General features: G+C 55.8%; 1 protein-coding gene across 1 annotated transcript in view; it reads left to right on the top strand.

Annotated features, from left to right (window-relative positions):
- The first annotated feature begins 4810 nt into the window (after positions 1 to 4810).
- POLRMT (polymerase (RNA) mitochondrial (DNA directed)) overlaps positions 4811 to 11037 on the top strand; it is a 17985-nt gene continuing 11758 nt past the window's right edge. Inside the window, exons 1-3 of the mRNA XM_011993053.1 lie at positions 4811 to 4997; positions 5488 to 5592; positions 8264 to 8871. Of these exons, the coding sequence (XP_011848443.1) occupies positions 4910 to 4997; positions 5488 to 5592; positions 8264 to 8871 (801 nt within the window). The 5' untranslated portion in view covers positions 4811 to 4909. The remainder of the gene's footprint in view (positions 4998 to 5487; positions 5593 to 8263; positions 8872 to 11037) is intronic.

Raw genomic sequence — 11037 nt, 5'->3', positions numbered from 1 at the left:
CAACCTCCGCCTCCTGGGTTCAAGCATTTCTCCTGCCTCAGCCTCCCAAGTAGCTGGGATTACAGGCGCCTGCCACCATGTCCAGCTAAGTTTTGTATTTTTAGTAGAGACGGGGTTTTACCATATTGGCCAGGCTGGTCTCGAACTCCTGACCTCGTGATCTACCTGCTTCTGCTTCCCAAAGTGCTGGGATTACAGGCATGAGCCACCGCGCCTGGCCAGTTCAGTGATTTTAGTACCTCACAGAGTTGGGCAACCACCACCACTGTCTAGTTCCAGAGAATTCCATCACCGCAAGAGAAGCCGTCACTCCCCATCCCCTCCGCCAGCCCCCGGCACCCACACATCCCCTTCCTGCCTCTGTGGATGGGCCTGTCGTGGACACTTCATATAAAGGGGATCACACGCTATGTGTCCTTCTGTGTCTGACGTCCTCAAGGTGCGTCCACGCTGTGGCCAGGTTAGAGCCTTGCTCCTTTTCATGCCTGTAGTCCCAGCTACTCAGGAGGCTGAGGCAGGAGAATCGCTTGAACCCAGGAGGTGGAGGTTGCAGGGAGCCAAGATCGCGCCACTGCACTCCAGCCTGGGTGACAGAGTGAGACTTTGTCTCAACAACAACAACAAACACCCATCAGGGCTGGGCTGGCGGATGCTTTGTATTCAGTGGTCTTTTCCTCTTTGTGGCCTCTGTGGTTGGCCCAAAGGTCAGTCCGCACCCTGATCCCCAGAACCTGTGACATTTGCCTTATTTGGAAAAAGAGTCTCAAAAGACGCCTTGAAGATCTGAACGAGATGCAGATGATTGTCCTGGAGTGTCCTAAACGCGGTCACAATAGAGAGGCAGGAGGAGATTTCACACAGGCAGACGAGGTGGCTGCAGTGCGACCACAGAGACGAGATGGGAGCGATGCGGCCACAAGCCAAGGATGCCTGGAGCCTTCAGAAGCTGGGAGAGGCAGGAAGGAGCCCGGGGACCTCTGGAGGGAGTGAGGCCTCCACACACCTTGACTTCAGCCCTGTGGTCCTGATTTTGGATTTTTCTTTTTTTTTTTTGAGCCGGAGTCTGGCTCTCTGTCACCCAGGCTGGAGTGCAGTGGCCGGATCTCAGCCCACTGCAAGCTCCGCCTCCTGGGTTCACACCATTCTCCTGCTTCAGCCTCCCGAGTAGCTGGGACTACAGGCGCCCGCCACCTCGCCCGGCTAGTTATTTGTATTTTTAGTAGAGACGGGGTTTCACCATGTTAGCCAGGATGGTCTCGATCTCCTGACCTCGCGATCCGCCCGTCTCGGCCTCCCAAAGTGCTGGGATTACAGGCTTGAGCCACCGCGCCCAGCCAGATTTTGGATTTTTCATTTCCAGAAATGTAAGAAAATGAACGTTGCTTTAAGGCACCAAGTTTGTGATCATTTGTCACAGGGCCTGCGGCCATCCCCTTCCATCTGGCGATTCTTCACTTTCTGGGGTTTGGTTGGGTTTGGTTTTGTTTTGTGTTTTTTTAGACAGAGTCTCACTCTGTTGCCCAGGCTGGAGTGCAGTGGCACGATCTCGGCTCACCGCAACCTCTCCCTCCCGGGTTCAAGCATTTCTCCTGCCTCAGCCTCCTGAGTAGCTGGGATTACAGGTGCCCATCACGCCCAGCTAACTTTTGTGTTTTTATTCGAGACGAAGGTTTTGCCACGTTGACCAGGCTGGTCTGGAACTCCAGGCCTCAGGTGATCTGCCCACCTCGGCCTCCCATAGTGCTGGGATTACAGGCATGAGCCACCGCACCTGGCCAGACATACGGTTTCCCACTTTTGATGGTGATATTGTCTCTTTGTAAAACTTAAGCAAGCAAAATATTAATATTGTATTTATTAATTTATTTTTGAGATTGAGTCTCAGCTCTGTCGTTCAGGCTGGAGTGCAGTGGTGAGATCTCAGCTTACTGCAACCTCCATCTCCTGGATTCAAGCATTTCTCCTACCTCAGCCTCCCCAGTCACTAGGATTAACAGGTGCCCGCCACCACGCCCGGCTAATTTTTGAATTTTTGGTAGAGACGAGGTTTCACCATGTTGGCTAGGCCGGTCTCGAACTCCTGACCTCAGGGGATCTGCCGGCCTCAGCCTCCCCAAAGTGCTAGGATTACAGGCGTGAGCTACCATGCTCGGCCAATATTGTATTTATTTAATACATGAGTGGTGGAGACAGATGTAGTTAAAATAAATGGCGGGGCGGGGGCGATGGCTGCAGAGTTGCCAGGCTGGAATTTGGGCAAGGACCTGTTTCAGAAACTGTTGTCTTATTCAAAAACCAGATTAGGTTTTTTTTTTTTTTTTTTTTTTTTTTTTGAGACAGGGTCTCACGTTGTCACCCAGGCTGGAGGGCAGTGGCTCAGTCACAGCTCACTACAACCTCCGCCTTGCGGTTCAAGCAATTCTACATCTTCCCACCTCGGCCTCCCAAGTAGCTGGGGCCACAGGCAGGTACCACCACACCCAACAAAATTTTTTTGTGTTATTTGTAGAGATGGGGTTTGGCTACATTGCCCAAGGCTGGACTGCAGTTGTGCGATCTTGGCTCACTGCAACCTCCACCTCTCAGGTTCAAGTGATTTTCCTGCCTTGGCCTCTTGAGTAGCTGGGATTGCAGGCACAGGCCACCACGCCCAACTACTTTTTGTATTTTTAGTAAAGATGGGGTTTCACCATGTTGGCCAGGCTGGTCTCAAACTCCTGACCTCACGTCATCCGCCCGCCTCGGCCTCCCAAAGTGCTGAGATCACAGGTGTGAGCCACCACGTGCGGCTGAGGGTAACTTTCTCGCTGCTAAGATTCGGGAACCTGGCTCCTGGGGAAACACTGGTTTAGGGGGTCTGATGTCTCATCAAATAGAAGAAAAGACTAGCGCAAAAAGAATGGTGAAATAGTTCAGAAGTCTTGGTTTCCTGCAGGGGTGCAGGGAGCGTCTGTAGGTCTTGGGACACCAGGCCCGGCTGATTCAGGGCCAGGCAGGTGACCCCAGTAGTGAGTGAGGTCTGAGGTCACAGCCTGCTGGGGCACCCTGGGGCGGACTGAGGCAGGTGAGGGAGGCTGCTGCTGTCGAAAACATTCCCAGCCGGTGGCATCAGTGCGCCCAGGCAGGCGTGGGCAGCAGCGTCTGGAATGTGTGTAAGGAGGCTGCCAGGCCCTTCCAGAGTGAGGCCCAGCCCTCGTTCTGGGCTGATGGGGAAATTGAAGTGCTAGGGTTTCGGAACTGGGGACAGTTTGAGCTGAGGCCCCTGAGCCCGTGTGGTCAGGCCCCAACCTGAGTCCTAGCTACATCTTTGCTCCCTCTCCCCAGCCCCACTCTGCTCAAATTGCTCCTCTGTCCACACTTGTTCCTGCCTCGGGGCCTTTACACTTGTTTTGTTTTGAGACAGGGTCCTGCTCTGTCACCCAGGCTGGAGTGCAGTGGCGCCATCTCGGCTCACTGCACTCTCAACCTCCTGGGCTCAAGCAATCCTCCTGCCTCAGCCTCCCGAGTAGCTGAGACCACAGGTGTGCACCACCATGCCTGGCTAATTTTTCTTTTTTTTTCCTTTGGTAGAAACTGGGTCTCACTATCTCAGTTGCCCAGGCTTGTCTGGAACTCCTGGGCTCAAGCGATCCTCCCACCTCAGCCTCCCAAAGTGCTGGGATTACAGGCAAAGTGCTGGGATTACAGGCCTGAGGCAGTGAACTGGCCTCCCTTTGCACTTTGTTTTTGAGACAGATTCTCGCTCTGTCACCCAGGCTGGAGTGCAGTGGTGAGATCTTGGCTCACTGCAACCTCCGCCTCCCGGGTTCAAGCGATTCTCCTGCCTCAGCCTCCCGAGTAGCTGGGATTACAGGTGCCTGTCACCACACCCGGATAATTGTTGTATTTTTACTGCAGATGGGGTTTTGCTCTGTTGCCAGGCATGTTTGCATATTTGCCGGGCTGGTCTCGAACTCCTGACCTTAGGTGATCCACCCGCCTCGGCCTCCCGAAGTGCTGGGATGACAGGTCTGAGCCACCAAACCGGCTCCCCTTTGCAACTGTGACATCAGCCTGGAACACAGTTACCCCCAGATATTCCTATTCTCACCCTTCACAAGCCTGCTGCCCCAGCTGAACGACACAGGTGGGCACGCCTTCCAGGTTCCATTCTAAAGCTCCCGCCCTGCTCCTCTAGGCAGGATCACGCGGAGACCAGGGCAGGTTCCAGGCTCCCGGGTTTATTTCATTCCCTTGACCTCGCCCCACTTAGCAGGCGAATCCAAGCCTGCGGCTCCATTCCGCCCCTGCCCCTGAGGGCTTGGGGACTGGAGGGTAAACTGACGCTGGAGGCTGGGAGTCTCGTGGACTGGGGCTTTCTCTCCTTCCAGCCTCCCTGAGGTCGCGCGTGCGCTGTATTCCGGCAACTTGGCCCTCTCTGAGCCTCAGCTTCCTCCAGGACGGACGGCATCCTATTAGCTCCTACCCAAAAGTTGTCGTTGGAACAATGAAAGTTGCAGACAGGAATCTCTAAATTGCAGATGGTGTCCTCATTATTAGAGTATTCCTTGAAAAAAAAAAGAAAAAAGAAAAAAGAAAAAGAGAAAAAAAAAGTCCGGGTTTGAGGTTCCTCCTCGGGAAGACAGCCTGCGTGTTCCCCCCAGTTGCCACGGCAACAGCTCTGTCCCGCCCCCCCCTTTGAAAACAGCAGGAGGAGCCAATCAGAGCGTTCCATCGGCGCATGCCTTCGCGACTCCGGGTTCCACTGCATCCTGGGAGTTGTAGTTCCGACAGTGCACTTCCGGCTGGGGTGTCCCTTCGCAGCCGCCGTCGACCATGAAACTACAACTCCCGGCAGGCGGCGCGGACGCTTGCGCAGGCGCTAGGCGGTGAGGGGGTGGCGGCGGCGGGGCGCGGAGCGGCGTGCGTGATGTCGGTACTTTGCTGGGGCCGCGGCGCGGCGGGGCTCAGACGGGCCTTGCAGCCTTGCGGCTGCCCGGGGCTCCTCGCCAAAGAAGGTAACGCGAAGGAAGACGGCCAGGCAGCCCGGGGGCCACGCTGCGGCCCGCGCTCCTCCCCGCGCTCCCGGGGCCTTTGGCGCTTTGACCTTTGCCCGTTTGCGGCTGCATGTGCGGAGCTCGCCGACCCGGCCCCGCTTTCCACTCGGCCTTGCCCGCTCTTCCGACGGAGGCTCCTCAGTGTACTCTGACCTTTGACTCTTGGTTTCTTATGGAGCCTCCTGACCCCAGGTGCGGAGTTTAGGGCTCTTAACCCTTGACCTGCTGCACCTGGAGTGCGGGGAGCCGTCTCCGCGGTTCCCGCCCGTGTTCACCGTGGCGGGGCCCCTTCCACCTTCGCTCTCTTAGTTTTTTTCCCACTTAAGCCCGTGCTCAGAGAGTTTCCGCCGCGTTTAGGGCTCCTTTGACCTTCGACCCTGCGGCATCTGCCCTTGCGGACACCCCCGCCCACACGCCCGGCCCCCTTCAGCCGCCCTCGCCTCTCCCGCAGGGATCCTCGGGGGCGTCTGCGGCCCCAGGAGAAGCTCGTCCGCCAGCCCCCAGGAGCAAGACCAAGACCGCAGGAAGGACTGGGGCCACGTGGAGCTGCTGGAGGGTAAGCGCGACCCCCGCGGCGGCCCGGGAGAGGAGAGTCCGGTCCCTGCTGCCGGGAGAAAAGGCGGAGGCTCAGATTCTGAGACAGGTTGAGGGTGGTCTCCACCTCTCCGGTCCCAGGACCCGCCCAGACGGCGTTACTGGAACGTCTCTTGCGCCGCTCATGGGCCCCGTCCTTGCCTAGCAGGCTCCTTCCTGGAGCTTTTGTAATCTCCCCTCCCCAGAACCCCGCCAGGTCCTCCCACTTTCCAGGGACACAGTGAGGCTCAGTATGATGTCTGGAGAGAGCCCCCAGGCCACATGTGCAGAGCCAGGACGTGAACCCTGAACTGACTCAGGTTGCCTGGCTTCGCTTTCGGTGGGGTGGGCGCCTAATGAAGACCGGACGACAGGGAAGCTTGGGAGGGACAGCCCAGGCTCCTGCGGTGGCAGGTCCTGGCTGGCAGTGTCGGAGGGTGGTGCCAGCTTCTCTGTGCTTCCCACCGCTGCTCCTGCCCCACATCCTGTCTGCATCCATCAGCCAGCCGGAAGGGAGAGACAAGAGAACCTTTATAAAGGGAAGGAACCTGACCACGCGCGTTGGCTCAGGCCTGTAATCCCAGCACTTTGAGAGGCCAAAGTGGGCGGATCAAGAGGTCAGGAGTTCAAGACCAGCCTGGCCAACATGGTGAAACCCCCTCTCTACTGAAAATGCAAAAATTAGCTGGGCGTGGTGGTGGGCGCCGGTAATCCCAGCTACTGGGGAGGCTGAAACAGGAACATTACTTGAACCCAGGTGGCGGTGATAGTGAGCAGAGATCGCGCCACTGCACTCAAGCCTGGGGGACAGATCGAGATTCTGTCTCAAAAAACATAAAAATACAAAATTAGCCAGGCGTGGTGATGTACGCCTGTAATCTCAGCTGCTTGGGAGACTGAGGCAGGAGAATCACTTGAACCTGGGAGTTGCAGGTTGCGGTGAACTGAGATCGTGCCATTGCACTCTGGCCTGGGCAACAAAAGAGAAACTCTATCTCAAAAAAGATTAAAAAGAAAAAAAAAAATCTCTCACCTGTTAATACTAAAAGTATCTCCTGAGTTTTGGAGCATACTGAAGGCGGAAATCACACTTGCCTTTTTATTTCAGTAATCTTTTTTTTTTTTCTTTTTTGTGACGGACTCTCACCCTCTTGCCAGGCTGGAGTGCAACGGTGTGATCTTGGCTCACTGCAGCCTCTGCCTCCCGAGTTCAAGCAGTTCTCCTGCCTCAACCTCCTGAGTAGCTGGAACTGTAGGCACGCACCACCACACTGGGCTAATTGTCTGTATTTTTAGTAGAGATGGGGTTTCACCGTGTAGGTCAGGATAGTCTTGATCTCCTGACCTTGTGATCCGCCCGCCTCAGCTTCACAAAGTGCTGGGATTATAGGTGTGAGCCATCGCACCTGGCTGCCCTTTTTTTTTTTTTTTTTTTTTTGAGAGACAGAGTCCTGCTCTGTCTCTCAGGCTGCAGCCTGGAACTCTAAGGCCTGATCACAGCTCGCAGCAGCCAGGAACTCTAAGGCGCAGGTGATTTTCACCTCAGCCTCCGGAGTAGCTGGGACCACACGTGCGCGGCCCTATACCTGGCTTATTTCAACAGTCTTTTTTTTTTTTTTTTTTTTAAGATGGAATCTCACTCTGTTGCTCAGGCTGGAGGGCAATGGCGCAATCTTGTCTCACTGCAACCTCTGCCTCCCAGGCTCAAGCAATTCTGCTTCAGCCTCCCAAGTAGCTGGTACTGTAGACACATGACACCATGCCCAGCTAATTTTTTGGATTTCTAGTAGAGACGGGGTTTCACCATGTTGGCCAGGCTGGTCTCGAACTCCTGACCTCAGGTGATCTTTCTGCCTTGGCCTCACAAAGTTCTGGGATGACCGACGTGAGCCCCACGCCCGGCCAGCGATAGGTTTCCAATAAGGCTTCCTTAGACACAAAACATTTAGGCATTGATTGGTTGGCAAAAGTGCAGCCTGAGGCAGCACGCACAGGAACCCTGTTTTCCCTGGAAGCAGCGGCTCAGTGTTGACTAACTCAGCATCCACCAGCTTAGGCCATGTGAGCCTAGGAGCGTGTGTGTGGCAGCTCCCAGGTGGGGGGTCTTGCTGGGGCAGGGTGGAAACTTGCAGGCCACGGTTGAGCCGGGGAGCGGGTGGCTCAGGGTCCCGGGAGCCTTTGCGGAGGTCCTGAGGTAGACCGTGAGTGGGAGGGGCAGGGGAGGCCGGGGAGGCGAGGGGCGACCTGGATAGATTTTGGAGGCAAGCCCGGAGGAGGTACTGAGAGATGGACAGAGGGAGTTGTCAGAGATCCCGGGGTTCTTGGTCTGGGCACTTGGAGGGTCGGAGTGGCCCGTGACCAGGGAGAACCTGGAGGATCGGAGTGGCCTGGGACCGGGGAGATGCGGTGCAGCGGGTCTCGGTGGGAACTGGTTTGGGCTGCTGAGTTTTGTGAGGCCCGGGGCTCGGATGGGGAGGTGCGTGTGTCTGGAAAGGAGGGGGCGGACCTTATGGCGTTGTTGGCAGATACGAGGAATTCGTGCCTCGGGTCCCAGTGAACTCAGCCACCTGCACCTCCTGGCCCGGCTCGGGGTCCAGAGAGATGGTGCTTGAATGGGGGCTTCCTCTGACGTCCTCGCCCTCTGCCTCTCACAGTGCTCCAGGCGCGGGTGCGGCAGCTGCAGGCTGAGAGCGTGTCTGAGGTGGTGGTGAACAGGGTGGATGTGGCGCGGCTCCCAGAACGTGGCAGTGGAGATGGTGGCCCCCAGCCACCCAGGAAGGTCCAGAGGGAGGCCAAGGGTGCCAGCCCGGTGCCCCGTAGCGGCTGGGCACAGAGACTGGAGAAGGATAAGCGGATCCGGCGGATGCACATGCAGCAGTTGGAGGTGAACCTGCAGATGCGAGTCCAGAGCCAGAGCAAGGAGTTGAAGGTGCGGCCCAAGCACCTGCAGGTGGAGCCCCGGCTCCTGAGCAAGCAGCTGGCCGTGTTCCTGGCCCCTGAGAGCTCCTGGGAGGAGCAGCTGCCCCGGGTGCTGCAGGAGGCCCCTCGGAAGCTGAGCCTCGATGTGGGGCGGGCCCCGCCCACGCAGGCCCAGCTCTCAGGTCAGCAGCAGAAGCTCCTGGCCTTCTTCAAGTGCTGCCTGCTCACCGACCACCTGCCCCTCGCCCACCACTTGCTGGTCACCCACCACAGGCAGCAGCAGAAACAGAAGTGGCTCACTCTGGACATGTACAACACCGTCATGCTTGGCTGGGCGCGGCAGGTGAGTGCGGTGGGAGCCGGGACACCTGCCCTGGTCGTTGGAGACAGGAACTTGCCCTCGTTTAGACTGGACTTTTATCTCTTAGCCCCCAAGTTCAAGTCCTTTGTTTTTTATTTTAATTTTTTCAGGCTTTTCAAATACAAATCACATGTGATTCTCAGATTTTGAAAATGACCAAAAAAGTAGGGAGAAATTCTTCTAATGTCTTTGGCATTTTCTTCCGGTCTTTCTCAGGGCCCGTGAACCTGTCTGGGCAGGGGGTGCTTTGGGCCTCATCGGGGGGCAGCCTGCAGACCCCTGGTCAGGATGAGACTTTGATGTTGGGGTTGACTTTGCTCTTTTCTCTGGTTTTCTGAGGCGGAAGGTCGGGCGACTGTGCCGAGACCCTTCTGTGTGAAACGTGGGCGTTCACGACCTCTGAGCACGGCTTTAGCTGGATCCCACCAGTGTCTTCCTCGTAGTTCATCGGGAGTATTTTCCAACTTCCCTTGCCGTTTATTTATTTAGTTATTGTTTATTTATTTATTTACTTACTTAGAGACGGAGTCTCCTGTCACCAGGCTGGAGTGCAATGGCGTGATGTCGGCTCACGGCCGCCTCTACCTCCCAGGTTCAAGTGATTCTCCTGCCTCAGCCTGCTGAGTAGCTGGAATTAGAAGCCCGGCTATTTTTTGTATTTTTAGTGGAGACGGGGCTTCACCATGTTGACCAGACTGGTCTGGAACTCCTGACCTCGTGATCTGCCTGCCTCGGCCTCCCAGAATGCTGGGATTACAGGCGTGAGCCGCCGCGCCCGGCCAAAGTTTCTCCTTGGACCCCTTGGTTGTTTTGGAGGGTGTTGTTTATACATTCTTTCAAGGGAGCAGACATTCCCAGCTTTCTCCCACCCCATGGTCCTTCAACCCTAATTTGAGAAACAGCAGTAAAAGCTTGGCTTAATACTATTATGTTAAAATACAGCTATCACAGCATTAAGACCAATTCGTGGTAGAGAACTTGATATGCTTGTTTATTAATGCATCAGACAGCGAAACTCAGGATCAGATGGAGCCACTCTTGCAGTGAAGTCTGCAGTCTCCTTACCACACGGTCGAGCGGGCTTGCTGCCTCGTTCACGTAGCTGTAGGGGTACTAAACTCCAGGAAGACTGAGGATGTGGGTCGTGTATTTTCCCCTCCAAGGTCAGAAGCCCCCTGAAATTCCCTCAACAGAGAGCCCACACTGTAACAGGGCGCTTTTGTGGTCAGCCTGGAGCTGTAACGAAGTGACACAAACCTGGTGACTTGCATAGCAGAAACGCAGTCTCGGCAGTGGCGCCCAGAAGTCTGAAATCAAAGTGTCTGCAGACCCGAAGTTTCTCCAGAGGCTCTAGCCGGGGCTCCTCCTGCCTCTCCCGGTGTTCAGGGGTGGCCAGCAGTCCTGGGTGTCGCTCAACTGTGAGCTCAGCCTCCTGAGCAGCTGGGATTACAGGCGTGCGCCACCACCCCGGATAATGTTTTTCATTTTTTAGTAGAGGTGGGGTTTCCCCATGTTAGCCAGTCTAAGGTATTACTTTTATCTTTGTTGTTTTTTTTTTTTTTTTTGAGGTGGATTCTCTCTGTTGCCCAGGCTAGGTAGGGTGCAGTGCCATGATCTTGACTCACTGCAGCCTCCGCCTCCGGGGTTCAAGAGTTCTCCCTGCCTCAGCCTCCTGAGTAGCTGGGATTACAGGGACTCATGACCATGCCTGGCCAATTTTTGTATTTTTAGTAGAGACGGGCTTTTGCCGTATTGGCCAGGCTGGTCTCAAACTCCTGACCTCAGGTAACCCGCCCGCCTCAGCCTCCCAAAGTGCTAGGATTACAGGCATGAGCGACCGCGCCCAGCCACATACTCTAACCAGCACCATCCTGTAGAACTTTCTACGATGTTGGGAATTTTCCACATCTGCCAACAGCTGTGTGTGGCTACTGAGCACTTGAAGCTGGTGAAAGGGAAGAACTGAATATTTTAATTTAAGGACAGTAGACCTCACTGGCCACACGCATGGAAGTCGTTTAGAAACTGCCCCAAAACTACCCGAGTGCGGTGGCTCGCGCCTGTAATCCCAGCACTTTGGGAGGCCGAGGCGGGCGGATCACAAGGTCAGGAGATCAAGACCATCCTGGCTAACACGGTGAAACCCCG

The sequence above is a fragment of the Mandrillus leucophaeus genome, unplaced genomic scaffold, assembly GCF_000951045.1.
Source record: "Mandrillus leucophaeus isolate KB7577 unplaced genomic scaffold, Mleu.le_1.0 Scaffold423, whole genome shotgun sequence".
NCBI classification, from domain to species: Eukaryota; Metazoa; Chordata; class Mammalia; order Primates; family Cercopithecidae; genus Mandrillus; species Mandrillus leucophaeus.
This window is presented reverse-complemented; position numbering and strand designations above follow the sequence as displayed.